The sequence below is a fragment of the Papaver somniferum genome, chromosome 2 (assembly GCF_003573695.1).
Source record: "Papaver somniferum cultivar HN1 chromosome 2, ASM357369v1, whole genome shotgun sequence".
NCBI classification, from domain to species: Eukaryota; Viridiplantae; Streptophyta; class Magnoliopsida; order Ranunculales; family Papaveraceae; genus Papaver; species Papaver somniferum.
The window spans coordinates 175799574-175822178 of record NC_039359.1 but is presented as its reverse complement, the minus strand read 5'-3'; the positions used below and the strand labels follow the sequence as shown (position 1 = coordinate 175822178).

The window sequence follows — 22605 nt, the reverse complement described above, 5'->3', positions numbered from 1 at the left end:
GTAGAATCTTTTTTCCCATTCAATTAGCGATGGCAATACTCAATCTGATGATCTCTAGACTAATCCATGACTGCTTCGTAGAGGTAAAATCTCTTTTCAACAAACGGAGGGAGTATTATTTACGCGATATGGCAACCTGGTTACACATAATGATATTTCCGCTTAGGTTCAAATAATTGAACTACAAGGCAGAAAAGTTTCCAACCGTATAGAATGTCACTGCCGTGGGGTTGACAGTTATTGCCACTGCTGTGGGGTTGACAGTTATTGCCAGTCAGAGTGGTCATAGGTGCACAGCAAGAAATCCACCAGGGGAATGAACGTTTCGAAACACACCAACTTTGTACAATCAAATTGTTCCTTGTAATTAGATTTAAAAAGGAGGATGAAACCGTTATATGTTTATACAAGATAAAGTCATATTACTAAAAAAAAACAATTTCTTAGTGAAAATTTCACAAGCAGCAAGACAATCACAAATGCAACCTAAAAGACGACGTGTAGAATAAATATCAACAGTTACCCATTCAGGCCACATGCAAAGACAAACCTCAATGGAATGAAAAGAATACAGTATTGACAATCAGCTCTCAGCCTCCCATGAAATAGTACAGAAGGATGTATAGAAATCTTATCCTTCTAATTATGCACCGGAGTGAGAGACTGGAGATGTTACAAAATGACCATCCTTAAATTCATGAATAAACTGCTGTGGCAATGAGTGCTCCGCCTGCGAAATAAAATCGTAAGGAATCTGAATGTTATCTATCATGGAAAAGGGAAATAATATTTATGTTGGAGTCACATACCCAATCACTATCAGCACCAGAACCAGGTACCAATACATTGACTTCACTTGATTTTGCTGTTGTAATAGAGGTGGCCAAAGATTCTTGGCTCAGATATAACTGGCAACCAGTTGTGTTGTCAACCGAAATGGTTGGTGCCGTCCCCTGAAAATATTAAAATGATATATGATCAGGATGCCATAGCAAACTAGGTAGATATATATTCTTTCCGCGATAAAGGTTTAAAATATCTAAGGGTGAAGTCATAGGTGATAAGTTCTCTTACTGCATGAAGAAAAGTAAAACCCATCTGTACTTAATAATGACTGCTGTAAGAATAAGAATGGATTGGATACCTGACATTGCACCTCAACGCCGTTGCAATTTACAACCTCAAAAGCTGCTACAACATCCTGTTATTCCAAGAACCAAATATCAGACGGTCTAGGAGTATATTAATAATCATATACAGCTAAAAGTCAGCTAAAAGTATGGATCCAGAAACTATCTACTCTAACCGTGAAAACAACTCCCATTTTTGTGCACTTGTCAACAGTTATGTTGTTTACTTTCCCTGCAAATAACCAGCGTAGTGATCAGTTATCTGCATTTCTCTTACAAAGCCTACACCAGATGTGCTGCATATAACGAATGTCGAAACCAAATAAAAGAGCTAGCCTAGCCTAGCAAGGAAGTATTATAGAGATTTTAAAGCAACAAGAACCTTGGATTTGCAAAACTGAATCTTTGCATCCAAATAGATAAACAGACTGTTTAGCATCACAGTCATCAATAACCAAGTTCTTTTTTCCAATCTGATTCTCAACAACCCACCTGAAAGAGAATAAATAGAACAACACAAAACATAGCATAAGAACCTTTGCCATGAAGTCAAGCCAAACAGGGAAGGAGGACTTCCTTAAATTCGAGACAACTTCATTGTTTGGTGTCTAAATGATACATACTTGCGTCCCATTTGAAGCTCCAGCTTAGGAGGCCCTGTTTTGGAAAAGGACGATGTACTGGTCGGTTTTTCTTTTGCACTGGCACCAACAACACCAGTCCTATCTGAACGGTTCTTTGTCTTCATATCAGCAGTTACCTTTCTCAAACCTAGGAAGCATAGATAAAGATTATACATTAAAATCAGAAAATAAAGAAAGTTCGTCATCTGAAGCTAGAAGACATATTTTTTGTCTGCTTAAATGGATGCCTGGTTTACCTGCAGTCACAGTTTCCCCAGAACTGATTTCTTGAAACACAGCAGCCATCCCTTTCTTCGGCTGTGATGATGAAGCATTAGAGGATTCCGAGGTGAAGAGAGAAGCTGGTGGAGGAGGTGGAGGAGCAGGGCCTCTAGGTGCTGGTGCTTTTGATGGGGCTGATGCAGGGGGAGAAACAGTTGTTTTCCCAGTTGTACTCCATACAGGACCCAGTGGATAGTTACTTTTAACATAATCACGCAAACCAGGTAGGTAAAGCTCCTTCAGAGCTTTGGCCCATTCAACATGATTTGGATCTTTACTTCTGTATTCCACAAGTATCTGATTCAAAATATGAAATGTCACTAACTATGCAGTCTAGAGATAAATGTACAATCCTGTAAGGTTGATTGCAAAAAAATAAGAAGAAAAAAATTGACTTTGAAATAGAAATTACTGGTTCAAACAGGCCCTATCATCAATCTGACCTTTTTTCTTTATAGGATAGAAAGGTCAATTGATTGAAATTAAAGTCTTTCATTTGGTAATCCTCCTCGAGTTCTAATCTAAATATGTTAGTTCTAATTTAATTTGTAGTGAATGGTCTGTCTCTCCTAACTTTATTATGGGTTCACGACTGGCATATTTAGATGAAGTAACAGCAGCACTATTTGCTGCTTTTCTAATGGAAGACCATTTCCAATCACCAAAGAATTTTAACTTGAAAACACAATCTTGGATTACACCACAGAAGTCCATTTGACAGTTCCTACTGAACCATTAATAGCATCTACTACATTCTTGTGTGAAACAGTGGGGAACCTAAAAACTCAATAAATTGACATCAAAAGTGTGTTACTTTTCCCGTACCTTATTGTTATAGAACTCAGCCATTTGCCAGCTTTCCTCGACATGTGCAATAGGAAGGCTCATTCCTTGAAACAGCAAAAAATTGACATTAACTTAAGGAATCATCTTTTAACACAAAAAACTAGGAGAAATGTACTTTATCAGTCTAACAATGTCACTAGTTTAGAAAACTGATTCTCATTAAGCAGCTACTTAAATGCCACATGAAATACATTGTAAGCTAATACACGTGTCAAGTGTTTCCGATATGAAAATTCATACAAAACTCGGCTGTGTTACTTGAACAGATATGAATTTAACATAAATTTCTCTCACCACAATCTTTTCCTGAATAAGCAATCCAAGCTAAAGCTGAGAGACTGTCAGCAGCAGCTTTCAAATGATTAAAGAAGTCAGATCTCCTTCCTTCCGTCAAGGCATTTGCTTTCATAATTACTTCATTCAACGGTTTCAAAAATTCACCAAGGTTTGCAAGGTCAGGTTTCTGCAAATAAGAGATATTAAGAGAAACGCCAGTTTACTCTTGCATTCATAATAAAAAAAGTCAATCAGTTCTTAAAAATAAAAATGTATGTGCCTACACAGGACCACCAATCAATGTTTCCTAAGAGATCAAAGCTACTCAGGAGTCCGACGTTCAAATACACCTTAGATGTACTACAACTAAATATTCACAGTAGTGCTAGTGCTAGTTCCGCGTGTTAAACATTGTTGACAAAGAAGATTGCAGTGAACATGTGAACTAATTTAGTCACAAATGTTGCTCAGTTTGACTTGGCATTTCAAATCGGTTTTAAGGAAATTAATTCTAAACCTACCTGACTAATTTACAAACATCTGAGGATCGAATTTCCTTTTACACATACAAACAAAAAAAAGCCCTAGATCCCCTCCTACAACATAAGGTGCCACATTTCCCTCTTATTTCATGTTAAATCAGTTCAAATTGTACAGTCAACCTATAAATTCGGACCATATTTATCAAAATGCAATTCAAATCAATCAACTTTCAACTACTAAAGCTCAAAAACCTAACCTTTGTTTGCTTAATTTTGATAAGAAGATCTTTCTGAACAGAAAATGCCTCTTCAAGAACCTTAGTGACTTCAAGTACTTCCCCACCAATCTTATCAGCTACAATAGAAACCTTAACAAAATATTGATTCAGTAGATCATCAAAAGCAATAATCGACGGATCTATTGGAGCATTATCATCAGCATCTACATTAGGTAAACCTCTTGACTGAATTCCAGATGAAGATAATGATTCTAAACGAGATACTGCTGCTTCAAGTCTTTGTATCAATTTCTCATCCATTTTTCTAGGCAGGAAGTTTTATCTCTAAATTCTTTCTTTTTATCTGTAAGTTTTTCTCTGTGTCTGAAATAGAAGAGATGACCACCGAAAGGTTGAGATATATGAAATGTTGGGAGATATATATATTTAAAAATATAGTTTTTTAATTTATATCAAATTTAGAAAAATAGTGTGGTGGTATTATTTTGGGGTCCCATACTATAGATTTGGGTTCAAGTCTTGGAGGTCTGGTGATTCAGAAATTGATTTTTTGCAGATTTAACTCTTGATTTCCAAAAACGGTTTTTTCAATTTAATATTATCCAATTAGTTCTATTAATTTTTGGTAATTATATTGTTACCGTTTTGTGACTGTTATGGAGGATTTTCAGTGAGTACTATTTGCAAAATTGATTTTCATTAAAACCGTATTAATTTCTTTTGAGTTATAAAAGAACAGTTTATGGAGAAGATAAAACACAATTGTTTTTCATCTATTTTGAGTTCTAAGCAAGTGTAGAAAGAGTTGTTGTTGGTTCGATTTCTCACAGTGCAGAGAAATCGAACAAGAGAGTTATCAGTTGTTTTATCCCATAGGGTTTTCGACAAGAATCGACTGCTAGCACACAATCAAGAGGCAGAGTCGCGAAACACCTTAAAGATAGCGACCTAGTCCCCGACTCAGCTGTTTGAGATCCGTTTTGATATTGTAAATTGTTTCCAACATGAAATGAAAGAAAAAGGAAAAGGGTAGGGTGTGCTCAAGTATTTTTCGACGGCACACATTTTCTTTTTTGGAGCCAGATTTATTGGTACTTTAAACCGAATCCAACTCATGTTGTATAACACCCGAGGTTTTACTTAGGAAATCTATTATAGGAGCTCTAAACATTGGGTTTTGAGGGCTCGTAAGATGATAAAATCGGGTTATGAAATAGTGATCAACAAAATCCTATATCCAACTATTTTTTGTAGTGGCTAAAATATCCTCCATGAATTATAAAATTAAATTTATTACTTTCTCCTTCTCTTTCATTCATAAATCATGATGAAGATGATGATCATATACAAAAAAATTAAATCTATTATCTTCTCCTTCTCTTTTCATTCATAAATCATGATGAAGATGATGATCATAAATAAAACCCTATTATTCTTCTTTCTCTCTTCTTATTCTCCGTCGCGATGAAGAACAAGATCACAAAATGAAAAAACTAAGAAAACCCATCACTTATTTTTACTTTTGAAAACCCCCAAATTCGAACCATAACCTAACCTGCGGTTGGGAAAATTCATACTTCCCAACCGTAAGTAGAAGTTACGGTATGTAAGTATGATTGTTTCAAACCGTAGGATTTTTGAACCCAGAGTATACGGTTTGGAAGTTAAGAACTCCAAAACGTAGATTACTTACGGTTGGGAAACCAAACCGTAAGCACTGTCTACGGTTGGGAAATTAAACCGTAAGTATTGTCTACGGCGTGGAAACCAAACCGTAGGCATTGTCTACGGTTGGGAAAATTCATACTTCCCAACCGTAGACAGTTCTGAAACTATTTTTTCAAAAACCTAATTCGGTCGATTCCCCCTATCCATGCATTGAAACCAATGAAATAAGATGTTTTTTTTATTATTTTTACCTTATTAAAGTCATTGCGGGTGGATTAAGTGGTGTTAATCGATAATGAATTATTTTGAGAATTAACGATTAATCGAAGAAATAGACGATGGAGGTGACGGGAAGAAGAAAATGGAATAGTTAAAAGAAAAGGAATGAAAACAAATTAGTTTTAGGTTTCAATATTTAATAGGTTAAGGATATTTTAGCATTTTTCTTCTGAATTAAGTCCCCCTATCTTTATTGTAGGATATTTGAATCCTTAGGAGACCTCAAAACTTTTTTCTTGGAGCCTCTATAATAGGTTTCTTACTTAGAAGTCTATTAGGCATCACCCGGCCATGGCCGGGCTCAACCTTTTTTGACGCTATTATAAGACTTGTTAGTTAGGATTTTTGTAAGATTCTGAAGTTTAATTTCGTCCACATTTAAGGTTTAATTAGCTTTGCTTGGGCCGTGGTATCACGAATGTCATTGATTCTAACCATCCTTCGTCATGAAATAGTAGGTCGATTCTGGCCCGGAAGTTAAACCGAAAACGATTAGGTTAACTGTCTAAGAATTTTCAAACGGTGCATATATGTGTTCAATATAAAGTGTTTTGTCTTATACAGGGATTGATCCCATTCTAGTAAATTGGTACCTTCATTAGTATCTGATGAGTGCTAAAAAGTGCATATTTCTATATATTTTTCTTGGCATTTAACTCATCTTTTGTGCATTAATTCTACATTTTATCCCATATTCTATATTTTCATTGTTTTCAAGAATAAATATTTTTATTAATTAATTTTGCATTTTTAGGTAATAAATAAAGTTTGGATGAATAGCGGAGCGAAAAGAGCAGAAAAGTAGTCAAAAGCCGGGAGGAATTACACAAGGAAGCCGCGAAGAATGTTGTGCACAAGATCAAAAGGCTAGAAGTGGGCTTGAAGAGGAAGAATTGTTCTTAAAGAAGATATGGGCTTGGCATACCCAAGGCCAAAAACCCTCACCCAAATCCATTTCATATATCCATACCCGTTTCCCTTTCTAGCCGTCAGATTGGATCATCTCAGCATCTTACGGTCGCAGCATCGCCAGTCATCAAAGTCTGAAGCTCCTGTCTAACACTACAGCACCTAACTCCATCTTGAGCCGTCAGCTTCGTTGTACTTCAGCATCCAACAGTCGCTCCTTGCTCCCTTCCATCTCGCCGTTAGATTGATCTATCATTTCCGCATCACACGGCTCAGCTTCGCGAAACATCAAGATTTGATGAGCCTGCTCAACACCCAAACAACCAAATACCTATACCCGCAAAACAAACATCCCCTTCCTCAAACCCCATCGACTCCATCTTCTCCCTCACCCTCTGCAACACCACCATACCCTGCCGCACCACCATCATCACCTCCACCTTTCTCAACTGCCACAACCACCACCACTCGAGCCATCATCACGTATAACAACCAAACCCATCTCTCTACCTACCTATTACATCAACCTCTCGATCTTTCTTTCTCTCTGAAACCCTAGTTTTAGGGGTTGATGATATAGGTTAGTTAGAGAAGAAATCAAAGGTATGGGAAGATAGAGAAGAAGATATGGAAGCATGGGTCGACGAAATAGAATAAGAAATCAGAGAGTTAGGTGAGTGAATTTCGTATTTGGTGAAACCCTAGTTTCACTGATTTGGGGGTTTTTGATTTTTTGAGCTTGCATGTATAAATTGAATGCTTGGGTGACGAATTGGGTTATGCCTGGATTAGCCAGAGCACCACCTTAGAGGCCTGGACTAGCCAGTGCTCTCTACTGTTACTTCTTGTTTAATTTCAAATTCAGTAATTCCAATTGTATTTGTTCACCATGTCTAGTGTGTTCTAATTACTCTTGCTAGGGTGTAGATGAAACCCTTAGTCATATGTTGAGAAAATTTCTGTTCAATTTATTGTTCTTATGATGTTCACTGTTGTAGGATGATTACTAGCTAAAGCATTCAAATGCACTTGTGATGAGTTATACTGTGAGAAGACAGTTCATGCTAGGAGTGAATTAGATAACATAGCTAGAATTATTATCCATTTTATCCTGTTAGGGATGATAGTTAACTAAATTGATCAAATGAACCTGTGATAGGCTGTACTGTAAGAAGACAGTTTATGCTAGGGGTGAGTTAGTGAGAATGGTTGGCATATTATCCATTTTATCCTTCCCTGGAAAGGAACAAGAACATAAGTTGAATATGTATTGCCTTAGCTTAGGATTATTGGGTGGATTCAAATGCCCTAGTGCTTTTAGTTACTGTCACTAGAAAGATTTAGAAAACAACACCATCTCCCTCCAAGTCCCTGTGGACAAACCCCTGCTTATTCACTTTCTACTTTAGATCCTGTGCACTTGCAGGTGTAAATATAACCATAGTTTTAGGATTTAATTCCCTAGCTATCAAGTTTTTGGCACCGCTGCCGGGGACTCGGTAGCGGTGCTGTTGTTGTTTGCTCTTTATCTTTGCTCTTATTTTCTGCATTTTACTGCATACTTTTTATTGTCACTGCATATCTGCACTTTCATTGCATATCTTGCACATAACCTCATTCTTGCATCTTCATCTGTCACTCCTGCTGTCACTCTTACAAGTTATTTCCTCATTTACTGTCTGTTTCATCATTGCAGTTCATTTTTAGCTGTAAGTGCATTCAGCTGTTGCATTTAGCATATTGTGCATTTAGCATATTTTGCATTGTAGTTCATTTCATAACTTCATAGCTGTAGCATATTTTGCATTTAGCATATCTTTCTATCATTACATTCTGTTTTAGGTACATCATCTTGCATATCACTTGCACATCTACATTCTTTCAGTTCTTTTTGTTTACTTTCATTTTCCTGTCACTACATTCTTGCATTCTTGCACTGCATCCTAGTATTTTACATTTGCATCTTGTTTAGGTTAAGTTACCTGCATCTTTAGTGCACCTTAAGTTATTACTGCATCATTCTTGCATTTTCTTGCACACTTTGCTTATTACATTATCTTGCATTTTCCTGCATTGCAGCTTTGCTGCTGCTGTTGATACTTTACTGTGGTGCTGAGAAGCTGCTGGTGCTGAGGACTTGCAGCTGTGCAACCTGCTGGAACTTTGGAGATGTTGGTGCTGGAGCTGTAACTGTTGTACTGCTGCCTGCTAGGCTGCCCTGGTGCAGTTGGAGTGAACCTGGTGCAGCTAGCCATTCTTGCTGGTGCTGCCTTCTCCAAGCTGCCTGGTGCTGTTGGGTTGACCCAACTGGGCTTCTGTTGTAAAGCCAAAGGAAAGCCAAAGCCCAACTGGGCCTCTCCAACAAAAGTTTAGGAAGATCCAAAGCCCAACTGGGCTTGTGCAACTTAAGAAAAGGGATAAAAGCCCAACTGGGCTTCCCTCCAAAAAGGTAAGCCTAAACCCAAACCCAAATTTTTTTGGGCTTGTAATTTTTTTGGTTTGTATTGTTATTCTCTTTTGGGCTTGTAATTTTAATTATCTTTTTGGGCATGTAATAATTATTTTAATTTTAATTTTATTTCTTTCTTTATTTGGGATTGTAATAATTTTTTTTTTTTTTTTTTTGTGGGTTTGTAATAATTAGTTTTATTTTTATTTCTCTCTTTATTTGGGCCTGTAATTTAGTTGTTTGTTAGGCTTGTAGTTTTTTAATAGTGGGCTTGCTCTAAACTTAACTTTTTGGATTTTGGGCTTGCCTCTTTTGTGAACCAAACTTAACTAAATTTTGGGCTAAAAAATAAAAAAAATTTGCTCCTAATTTCAAAAACCAAATTTTTGCTCCCCATCTTTAAAAACCAAAATGGGCTTTGCCCCTTGCCTTTAAAAACCAAAATTTCATCAACCAAATAGTGGGCTTTGTGTCACACTAGTTTCCTTTTTTTCAAATATGGGCCAACCTCATGCTCTCCATGAATACATGTTTCCCACAATAAAAACTCCATTATCATGTATTGTTTTACCTCAAACCGATAACTCTTTTAAAATAAATGCAAGCATGATACAAATACTTCCAAAATTTCGAGGGATCGATGCTGAGAACCCCTACATTCATGTAAGAGAGTTTGAACAAATTTGCCGGATTATGCAACCTGAACATATGTCCGAAGACTCTCTGAAATTGCGTTTGTTTACTTTTTCTTTAAAGGAAAAGGCCAAAACATGGTTTTACGGTTTGAGCCCACAATCAATCAACACTTGGGACCAACTCACAGATCTATTTTCCAAAAAATTCTTTCCACATCATAGGACCATCGCTATTCGTCAAAGTATCAATTGTTTTGTCCAATTGGATGAGGAAACTGTTTTTGATTATTTTGAAGGTTTTCATGATTTGTTGAGCGAATGTCCACACCATGGAATTGAGAAGTGGAGACTTGTCGCTATCCTCTATGAGGGACTAGACTTTAAATATCGAGCCATGGTTGAGTGTATGTGTAATGGTGAATTTCTTGATAAAACTGTGGATGATGCATGGAAATTTTTAGCTGAGATTGCGGAGAAAACCCGTCAATGGGAATCCATTAGGGAAACTGAGACACTATCACATGATATAGGTGGTAATGAATTGAACTTTGAAAATAGCATGTCTAGTCCTTCTCATGTGTATGATATTGAATATGAACCTAATCTAGAGGAACATGAGTTGACTAATGACACCACAACTGCTAATAGGGACAAGTATGCATATTACTATGATGATGATAATGATAATGTTATGTTAGAAGAACATGTCTATGCTGAAAATGTTGTGGAACCTTTGGTTTCAAATACAATAGGCTTTTTGCCCCGACCTTCATGAATGATATTTCTTCTAATATTCCATATGCATGTGATGTTGATACTGATTTAGATATTGTGCAATTATCCTGTGAAGAGCATGACTTAGGTAAATCTTCTGTTGACACTAATGATCCTATGCATGAAAACATAGTTGATGTGTCTGATTCCATACTTAAGCCACAATATATTGCTTCTGTTGATGATAATTTGAATATATCGGATAACCATGATTCTGAATTAGGACTTGTGCAAATTTTTTGTGATGATGAGCATGCTACACATCTTGAGTGTGACTTAGATAATGCTGATGTGACTGATAATATTGATACTGTTGATCTCATGCATGTGAGACACTTAGATGTCACTTTCTTGCCTAAGTCACAATCTGATAGCCTTCCACCCAACCTAGAGTTGGTTTGTACCCATATTGTCAAACCAATTTTTCTGAGAGTCCCTAATCTAGGTTTGGAACTGTGTGCTTCCCAAGTCCTTTTGGACTATTTTGCATCTAAGTATAATATCTTTGAGGAACCACAGTTGGAATTAGCATGTGTACCCGTCCCTAGCGAAGTTCATTTCGAATTAGACCTTGTGCATGATGAACCCCAAAAACTGCGAGATTTTGTTTTCAAAATTTTATCTGTTGAAAAATCCAGGTTTGGGGGTAGCTCATTTTGTTTCACAGCTTCACTTGCATGCCTATCATATTATTATTGTGCGAAGCTGTTGAAACCTCTACACTTTGTCTTTTGGGTTGATCCTCAACTCTTTAGATTGTTAGTGTATGGTGAATTTTTGTATATAATCCAGTAGATAAAATTTCTTAAAAACCTTTTTGTTCCTTTTGTATATATTTTGCTAATCCAATTTGATCTCGGCTGACATATGTTGGATTCTTGCCTTGAATAACGGAGTTCTAATATTGCTTTCGCCGAAATCGGGTATTCTCTTTCCTTTTTCTCTACTCAACATGATCCTCTTCATATGTTGTATTATAATTTTGTTCATATTTTGAAACATTGAGGACAATGTTTAGTTTAGGTTTGGGGGTGAAAAGTAGATACTTTGATAATATGCCATAATTGAAAACAAAACTCCTTCTTTTTGAAAAAAATTAAAAATTGAAAAAAAAAAAAAAAACATAAAAATGGAGCTCATTTACCTTGAAATGTTGACTCTTGTGCAAATCTGTAATTATTAGGAGTCTTAGTCTAGATATTTAGGCACCCTGATTCTAGCACAATTCACATAGTGATAAGAAATTTGCACGCGCACGATCTACCAATACATGTATAGCCTCGATCTTCAAGGTGTTTGATAGGAAGTCACGATTGCCAATCACTTTAGAATACTGAACGAAACTTGACTAGCTTGTTCTTTGGTTGGTTGGGATAGAAGGTGGAGGTTACATTAAGAAAACAACCATCGAATTTAACTGGGTGCATCAAAAAGGGCTACCTCTTGCAAGTGTCATGTAATTTTTGTTTCCTTTTGTATATGTATCAAAAGTGTTTCCTTATCAAAAAAAAAAAAAAAAAAAAAAAAAAAAAAAAAAAAAGACGATGTTATATTCAGAAAATTCAGAAAAAATAAAAATCAAGTATTTATCAATTCCATCCTCTCTTGTTCCAAAAATAAAAGAGAGTAGTCAATGTAAATAAGAGTCATGTAAAGAGTCATCTTTTGTTTTATTGTAATAAGCAAGGAAGGGTGTATGCCATTGATGTACAACGCGAGTAATTGTGAAATACCTCCTACTCAATCACAATTCTCGTAAAGTCCGGACAGCTAGCTAGATTTCGACCTTGGTTCTTAGCCTGAGAAACTATCTCTTGGTGATTAGTAGTCATAACATCCGATCTTTCTTTACACATGTGTAGATACACTTTACACTCTTATCACATGTCTTTATTTGTTATCAGTGCTAGGATTGTGCCTTAGATAGCTAGATTGACATCTCCATTTTGCTGTGAGCTTAAACTGTCTTGCACATGTCACATTTGATGGAATCTGAGCTTATATTTTGTCCTAGAACTTTGTAGGTACGTTCTAAGCAAACCTTCACGAGACTTCACTCGTCCACTAGGGACACTTAGTGGTTTAAAAGGCTTAGTGCATATGCTAAATGCATTCGAGAGACAAGCGACAGTGGTATAGGTAGGATTTCCTTAGTTTGTTTTACTTGAGGACAAGTAAAATTCAGGTTTGGGGGTATTTGATGAGTGCTAAAAAGTGCATATTTCTATATATTTTTCTTGGCATTTAACTCATCTTTTGTGCATTAATTCTACATTTTATCCCATATTCTGTATTTTCATTGTTTTCAAGAATAAATATTTTTATTAATTAATTTTGCATTTTTAGGTAATAAATAAAGTTTGGATGAATAGCGGAGCGAAAAGAGCAGAAAAGTAGTGAAAAGCCGGGAGGAATTACACAAGGAAGCCGCGAAGAATGTTGTGCACAAGATCAAAAGGCTAGAAGTGGGCTTGAAGAGGAAGAATTGTTCTTAAAGAAGATATGGGCTTGGCATACCCAAGGCCAAAAACCCTCACCCAAATCCATTTCATATATCCATACCCGTTTCCCTTTCTAGCCGTCAGATTGGATCATCTCAGCATCTTACGGTCGCAGCATCGCCAGTCATCAAAGTCTGAAGCTCCTGTCTAACACTACAGCACCTAACTCCATCTTGAGCCGTCAGCTTCGTTGTACTTCAGCATCCAACGGTCGCTCCTTTCTCCCTTCCATCTCGCCGTTAGATTGATCTATCATTTCCGCATCACACGGCTCAGCTTCGCGAAACATCAAGATTTGATGAGCCTGCTCAACACCCAAACAACCAAATACCTATACCCGCAAAACAAACAGCCCCTTCCTCAAACCCCATCGACTCCATCTTCTCCCTCACCCTCTGCAACACCACCATACCCTGCCGCACCACCATCATCACCTCCACCTTTCTCAACTGCCACAACCACCACCACTCGAGCCATCATCACGTATAACAACCAAACCCATTTCTCTACCTACCTATTACATCAACCTCTCGATCTTTCTTTCTCTCTGAAACCCTAGTTTTAGGGGTTGATGATATAGGTTAGTTAGAGAAGAAATCAAAGGTATGGGAAGATAGAGAAGAAGATATGGAAGCATGGGTCGACGAAATAGAATAAGAAATCAGAGAGTTAGGTGAGTGAATTTCGTATTTGGTGAAACCCTAGTTTCACTGATTTGGGGGTTTTTGATTTTTTGAGCTTGCATGTATAAATTGAATGCTTGGGTGACGAATTGGGTTATGCCTGGATTAGCCAGAGCACCACTTTAGAGGCCTGGACTAGCCAGTGCTCTCTACTGTTACTTCTTGTTTAATTTCAAATTCAGTAATTCCAATTGTATTTGTTCACCATGTCTAGTGTGTTCTAATTACTCTTGCTAGGGTGTAGATGAAACCCTTAGTCATATGTTGAGAAAATTTCTGTTCAATTTAATGTTCTTATGATGTTCACTGTTGTAGGATGATTACTAGCTAAAGCATTCAAATGCACTTGTGATGAGTTGTACTGTGAGAAGACAGTTCATGCTAGGAGTGAATTAGATAACATAGCTAGAATTATTATCCATTTTATCCTGTTAGGGATGATAGTTAACTAAATTGATCAAATGAACCTGTGATAGGCTGTACTGTAAGAAGACAGTTTATGCTAGGGGTGAGTTAGTGAGAATGGTTGGCATATTATCCATTTTATCCTTCCCTGGAAAGGAACAAGAACATAAGTTGAATATGTATTGCCTTAGCTTAGGATTATTGGGTGGATTCAAATGCCCTAGTGCTTTTAGTTACTGTCACTAGAAAGATTTAGAAAACAACACCATCTCCCTCCAAGTCCCTGTGGACAAACCCCTGCTTATTCACTTTCTACTTTAGATCCTGTGCACTTGCAGGTGTAAATATAACCATAGTTTTAGGATTTAATTCCCTAGCTATCAGTATCCATGCTCTTTTAGTTGAATTTGAGAAGAAAATGCGTATATTATTATATCGCATTACTTTTACTTAGTCTTTGATTTTTGGCTTCTTTAGGTAACCAATTTCGACTCGTTTTTTCGTTCCTGTCAGGTTATATTTATTGGGATGAAATATCCCCCAAAATATCTTTTCTTTTAATGAATTTTATTTTATTAGCAATGAGAACAATATTAGGAACAGTTGTCTTTGAATACTTCTTTTACAATTTTCTTCTTTTCTGTTTAAATGATTTTATGAAAATAAGAGGTTAAAAAAAAGAGTATTAAATTTTAAAACATCCGTGAAGTGTTTTTATAACATAATCGCTAAAATGACTTTGTTGGGTTCCAATCAAAATGGCCGCACGATGAAAATTTGCCAACCCCGATTTCCTATATATTGTCGTTGGCTCATAGTCCAATATATCGGACTATTACGCTTCCTTTACATTGTTCATCCACTATCATTAATGCTCATAACAGTGACAAGTCAATATGCATGAGCATGTGCAACATGAATTATAGGAACAATGATGCAAGAATTCAAATAATGAACAACTATTATATCTTCATAATCAGTATTATCATATTGGAGATTTGTTTGAAGTAAATGACTAGATTGGTGAAAACTAAAAAAATAACGAGTTGTGCAAATCGAGGAGATTAACCGAGTCAACTCAGATTTTTTTTTATCTTCAATCACTAAATGCTTAATGATTTCTCTCTTGTTACTTATTACTTAGATCAGTCTTTCATTCTTTCTCTAATATCATGATAGTTTTTGGTTTTGTTCTTCCTTTATTCTGATTTGTCTTAATTTACTAACTTCAGATTCATATTATTTCGTTATTCCTTTTATTATGATATCCAATATTTCAAAAGTTGATCTTAATACATCAGTCTTTCCCTGTTGTTCATTTAAGTTGTTTTCCCTTTCCCTACCTGTGTAGTTTGATCTTCTCTTTAATGGATTTCTAATATCTTATTTTGAAGGTTCTCTTGATTAATATGGTTTACATGCAATATTGGATTGAAGTGTTCTGGTATTGTATCTCTTTCAAGACAAAGTTGTCGAACCAAGCATTATTTCTATTGCTAATTTTACTTCGTCCAGCAGTGTTGCAATGCAGAAAAGTATCAGATCTGAGTATTCTACGGTATGAGTTTCTCTGTCAAGTTCCTAGTCAATTGTTTTGAATCCATGAAACACCATTCGGGTTAAACGATTCACCATCTGATTCATCTTCAAAAAATTCAAATCCCAAAATTTCCCCCTAATTTATCTGTAATTCTTGGAAATCCCAGCTCTGCTCGCTCTCCATTCATTTGACACCTAAGAGAAAAGATTATTTCCATCTCTGGTATTATTCAGTACATCTTTTAAGGAAACAAATTTTTTATGAGTTAATGGATTTTACATTAACCCTAAGTACAAAATGATACATAAGAAGATTTACTTGCAACAAGAGTTTTTCATATAGCTTTCCTTCAAACCCTAGAACAACCTCTTTTGATTTCATACTAGTTTTTATGGATTCTACAAGTAGCCAAACCATGGAAGTAACTGAAAAGATGAGGCATGCAAATCTCAAGAAGAATAGAGGAGCTATTGGTACTGAAAAAAATTATCAATGAAGTTGCTAATGTATGGTCAAACAGTTTGATTGGTAAGCTGATGATTAGAAATGAGGAAGATGATGAATTTGAACCAATAAAGGTGAAACATGAGTTGAATCTTCTCTAGAAGAATTTCAAAAGAAGGGAAGTCAAAGTAGTAGGGAAAAACCTATATGTTTCCAAGTTTAATTCTCAAAAAGATATGAAAGATGTCATGAAAAAATCACCCTGGAATGTTCTTAAATGCCTGTTAGCTCTTCAAGAGTATAAAACTGAAAAAGCTTATAAAGATTACGAGTTTATAAAGCAAGAATGAAGTGTGCAATTCAAAGATCTGTTATTGGAACATCACCATGTAGCATTAGTTGATAAAGCCATTGAAAATTTGGGGAAGAAGATTTTTTACAAATCCCAAAAACTGCAGACCTCGCTATGGAAACATGATTACTACGTGTATTGAAGTGGATCTCAAAAAACCACTTAAGAGAGGTGATTGGTGGAACTCAAACTCAGGAGAACCAGTATGGATAAGATATCATTGGGTTAAATAACCCCATAACTTATGTGATCAATGTTGTATAGTGGATCATGATGATGCCATATGTGAGGAGGCAGATGAGATATTAAGTGAAAGAGCTATGACAATGGAGGAATATGAGCAACACTGTATGCAAAAAGGGAAAACTGATATGGAAGAATCTGAAGAAAAAGATGAAGAGCAAATCGAGGATTATATACACGTTGAGAAGATCCAGAATGAAATGACGGATGCTGAAGATAACAAAAACACTGAAAGAGCCAGGAACCAACCCATGCTTACCAATGGAAATCTTCCTTCTATTCAAGGTCCTATACTGGGTGCTCATGGAAGGGACTCAATTGACAATGACAAAACTGGTACTATGAATACTCACTCTAACTTCATGGATGGAGTATAAATGATTGAGAAGGATGTATCAAATACTGGAACACAGCTAACCAACCCCCGGAATCAATAGAACCATGCAACTGAGGTAATTACTTATCATTTGATTTCTATTGTTTCTTGTTATTTAATTTCAAGTTTCTATTTTTACATCATAAAAATAACTTTTTGGAATTGCAATGGGTATGCAGCTAAGGATACTAGAAATTATATGTGTGATCTCAATAAGATGTTACACCCTGATATTATATTTCTTTAGGAAACCAAAATAAATTCTGATAAAATTCTACGTTTTATCAGACCACTTGGTTTTCCAAATTATTTTTGTGTACCATCAGTTGGTAGGGCTAGAGGTATATGTCTTCTATGGAAAGGTGGCTTTGAGTTGGATATTGTTTATCATGACAAAAATATGATTAATTTCCTTATCCATAGTGATCCTGCTAAACCTCATTGGCTTCTTTCTTGTGTTTATGGTTCTCCATATCCACAGGAAAGGAATATACAATATGATTTTATTAAAAATGTTTGTGAACAATTCAATATTAATGCTCCTTGGGTTCTCATAGGAGACCTTAATATAACTTTGCATGCTGATGAATGAATTAATAGTAGGGGTAGCACTTCCTATAATTCTAAATTTGTCCAAATAATTGAAGATACAGGGCTTAATGATTTAGGTTTTACTGGCAATCCATATATTTGGACCAGTAATAGGCATGGTACTGGGAAGATCAGAACTAGACTAGATAGAGATTTAATTAATGCTGACTGGTTGTTATCTTTTCCAGATGCTAATCTTAAACACTTACTTTTTCTAGGATCAGACCATTGTCCTATTTTTCTTGATTTGTCGCCTAATGATGTTTGTAGCTCTAGAAATTGGATTTTTTTTCCAATGTTGGTTACGTGAAAACTCTTGTAAAGAGCAGATTTCTAATGCTTGGTCTAAGCATGTCCAAGGTTCAGCTGGTTTTGTGTTAGATAGAAAGCTCAGTGAAACTAGATGGACTCTATCTAGATAAAACAAGGACACTTATGGGAATATACAAAACAACATCAAGTCCTTGCAGCAAAAACTGACGACTCTACAACAACCAAATTCAATGACAGACAACACACAAAAGGTGCAAGATGTTGAAAAACAGATAGAAGAATGGCATAACAGAGAAGATGAGTTTTACATATAAAAATCTAGGGAAACTATGTTCAAAGAAGTGGATCAGAATACAAAGCATTTCTATTTACAAGCTAATAAAAGGAAAGTTAGGAACAAAATTGAATCATTAAAGGACACAGGTGGTAACTGGTGCAGTGAAAAGGAAAATATGGAGAAATTATTAAACTCACGTTTCAGTGAAATAATGTCTACAACAAATCCTTCATCCAACAACAATTTGCTTGATCTACTACAACCTTGCATCTCTGAATAAGATAATGCAACTTTGACTAAGGTTCCTGATGAAGCAGAGATATCAGTAACTCTCAAGATGATGCAGCCGTGGAAATCACCGGGACCAAATGGCTTCCCTCCTGGATTCTTTCAAACACAATGGCCTACATTAAAAGATGTTGTTATCAAGATGGTGCAGAGCTTCTTTGCAAGTGAGAGAATGTTGAGAAAGATGAATAAAACAAACTTATGCCTAATTCCAAAATGTAATCTTTCACAATCACCTGGAGATTATAGGCCGATTGCTTTATGCAATACCACTTATAAGTTGATTACAAAGATCCTGGAAACTCGATCAAAGCTTCACCTAGAAAAGTTCATCTCTCCAATGCAGGCGACTTATGTACCTGGAAGACAAATCAGTGATATCATAACTCTTGTTCAAGAAATAATACTTTGCATGAAGAGGAAAAAGTCTAGGAAAGGATATATGGCCCTAAAACTCGATATGTCGAAGGCGTTTGACCAAGTTGAATGGTCTTATCTGGATGCCAGAATGAAGAGACTGGGTTTTAACAATAAATGATGTCATCTTGTCCATGAGTGCATTAGCACCTCAGAGATTCAAATTTGTTGAATGGATCACCATGTCAAGATTTCAAACCCACTCGTGGAATCCGACAAGGAGATCCAATTTCACCGTATCTCTTTCTTCTCACTATGGAGGTTTTCACAAGATCACTTGCACATGCAGAACAAGAAGGTATGGTTGAAAGTATCAAGATAGCAAGGAAAGCTCCTCAAGTTTCTCACTTGCTGTTTGCGGACGACTGTCTGCTTTTTGTCAAAGTAGATATCCATAATATGAACAATCTCCTAAAAGTGATTAATTCCTTCAGTGATATCTTTGGCCAGCAGATTAATTTTCAAAAGTCAGCTGTGTACTTTTCAAGAAATGTCCATCCTAGACATATCAGAATTCTACTGAGAAGTTTAAAGATGAAGAAGATGAGCTTGGATGAAACATACCTAGGTATTCCACATTTTCTAAACAAGAAAGAAGACTTGTTCTTTCTCTTCTCTTGTTGGAAAGATGAAACATTGACTAACAAAGTGGAAAAAAAAGTTTGTGAATCAGGAAGGTCATGGAATTCTGGTTAAACATGTACTTAATGTTATTCCCTCACATAATATGAGTATATTTAAGATTCCAGATGCAACGATCAAAGAGATGGATAAGGTGCAACGTGATTTCTGGTGGAACAAACATGAGAAAAAAGGATTTTATTTTATTGGATGGCCAAGAGTATGTAATAAGAAATCTGAAGGTGGTATGGGTTTTCGCGATCTCAAATGTTTCAATCAAGCACTCCTTGCAAAAGCAGTATGGAGATTATATCATTCTACAAAACAGCTATGGGGTTCAGCTCTCAAGGAGAGGTACTTTTCGACTACATCAGCCTTACATGCGAAGAAAAAAAAATCAACATGGGCATGACAGAGTTTACAAGTAATGATGGCTTTTGGATTCTAGGGAATGTGAACAACATCCAAATTTGGCAGGATAATTGGATCACTGGAATCCAATCCCCACTAACACCAGCAGGTAACTTAAATGAAGCACATATGTATTTGAGGGTGTCAGATATGATTGATGAGCAAACAAAGTCATGGAAAGTAAATATGGTGAGACACCTTTTTTAGCAGGGAGATGCATCAAAAATTCTGAGCATGAGAATACCAGTTTCAAGGGAAGATAAGTTGGTCTGGACACTAACAAGAAATGAGGAGTTTATGGTGATATCAGCTTACACTAAGCTAGTGGAGATAAAAAACAATTCCACTAATAAGAGTGCTACCTCTGAAGTTCAGTTCTGGAAGAAATTGTGGAAGCTTAATACTCTCCCGCGTATCAAACACTTCATCTGGAAGTGTATGAATGACATAGTTCCTTTTAATGAACGCATGGCCTGAGTTTTAGGTTATTCAGAGGAGTTATGTCCTATGTGTAAACAGGAAATCGAACCAACGTACTAAACATATTATGTGTGGGCCGTGTGGCTGCACCTTCTCTAGAGCAGTTTGGTTTTCTATTCCAGGGAAAAAAAGGAGTATGCAAGATACTAATGCATCATTGCAAGACTGGATCAAAAGCTGGTTTGATAATAATATGTGCCAGTTTGATGAAAATTAGGTTGTCAAGATGGGTAACACTGATTGGGAAATTTGGAAGGCGAGATGTAGATGCACCTTTGAGAACATAAAACCGAATCCTGTGGTTGTTATTAAACTGGATCAATATTTAAACTCTTCAACTGGTAGTTACATGGTTACTACTACTCATACAACCCTAACATATGATAGAGTTCCAATGATCCAGCCTAGATGGATACCCCCTATATCTCCCCTTTTATCTATTTGTTGTGATGCGTCTTTTAAAAAGTATAATAGTTATACTCAAACTGGTCGTGGACTAATCATGCGTAATTTTGCAGGAACCTTCATACAAGGCAGATGCAAGTATGCAGATGGACATCTGAGTTCAGAGGAGGTTGAGTGTGAGGGTCTACTACAAGTCTTGATTTGGGCAGAGGAACTAGGAATAATGCAATCCGTATGTTTTGAGCTCGATGCAAGGATAATAGTGGATGCAGTTAATAAACATTACAAGATTGCAGTTGGGAAAACAAGCGTTAATTTTAGATGTCGTTTCTAGATTTAAAAACAACCCTTGTGGACATGTAAGTTCATCAAGAGAGATTGTAATAAGCCTGCAGATAAATTAGCAAGGCACACTAGAGTTTTTAAAGTTTCGAAATGTTGGATTAATCATCCTCCAAGCTTCACTGCTAATGCAATAATGAAGGATGCAAACACTGTTAGAGGTTTGCTTGATTAATAAAATAAATTCTTTTTGCATCCATAAAACTAGACTATTACGGTTTAATTGAATTTGATTTTTTGTGGCATATATTGCAATATGTGACCAACATATTGTCAATCCTGCATATTAAAACCAAAGCTTTATCCCATTTCCTGATTATTGTGGAATGAGTACATAATGAAGGATGTCCTCATAGCCTGAGTAGTTATTAGTTAGTTATATGGTCATCACGGAATAAGAACAACAAATTAGTCTTTACATATTTCAGTGGTCTCCCTGCTTCACAACTACAACGATCACATTTAATCATGTCTCCGTTTATCTATTAAGTCTAATGGGGTGAGTAATTTATTGCATCCAAAATTAAATTATTATCAGTATGTTTAGTACTTTTGAGTTTTCTTGTACTGATTTTACTCTACAACTATTATCACTCATTCACCTAGCTGTGAACTTAAAAGCATACTCTAGATATGCCGCTTTCATTCAATCCTTTCCAATGCACCACCAGTCTCAATGATTTAGAAACGTCGTAACGTGGTTTATTTGAGTAATATGTTACTTGTATCCTTTACTTGTTCCCTTAGCATCTTAGCTGCACTCATCAAGCCCATACTTATGTAAAATCGACATGAGAAAAAATAACATCAAAATTTACTAACAATTCACATACAAATGTAACTCTAGTGTTTATGAAACATGCACTAAAAAGAAAAATACATCTATAATAGTTCTCTTAAACATAAAAATATTAATTCTATATTTTAGGACTTTCACGCTCCAAATACATAAAAAATAAGCAAATTAAGCACTTCCCTCGAAGTGAATCAGAAAAATTATGTACGTAACTGGATATATAACATGAAATGAAATAATGAGAGAATTGTTAATACAACTATAGTCACAAAAGTTATACTTAAAGTTATACATTTCGTTTATACAGTTCGAAAGACAGTTGGTAGTTTATTTTGGTTATTCAAGCATGGGGTCGGATTGATCAATTTATGGGAACAAAAAATTGATTGATCAACTGGTGAAATTAGTTAGAGGTGTTCTGACAGTAAACCTGACTACGATATTTCAATCAAGTTTTGAATTTCTTTCCTTAATAAAAACATGTATACCTAGGAGGTGGGAAGAGTTTGAGTTGTTGTTTCACCGTCAGAGGGATGTTCCCATTCCTAGAGCTCGTCTATCTGGGTCG

At 36.0% G+C, this 22605-nt stretch overlaps 1 protein-coding gene across 1 annotated transcript; it reads right to left on the bottom strand.

The window, feature by feature from the left end:
• Nucleotides 1–344: 344 nt before the first annotated feature.
• LOC113349837 (cyclase-associated protein 1-like) lies at nt 345–4276 on the bottom strand. The gene is made up of 10 exons (XM_026593877.1): nt 3897–4276; nt 3176–3344; nt 2861–2925; nt 2011–2332; nt 1754–1901; nt 1513–1622; nt 1307–1362; nt 1145–1201; nt 810–953; nt 345–730 (listed from the first exon to the last, which is right to left on the bottom strand). Exons 1-10 carry the CDS (start codon nt 4176–4178, stop codon nt 644–646), a joined length of 1440 nt encoding a protein of 479 aa, XP_026449662.1. The 5' UTR covers nt 4179–4276; the 3' UTR covers nt 345–643.
• Between the last annotated feature and the right edge of the window lie 18329 nt (nt 4277–22605).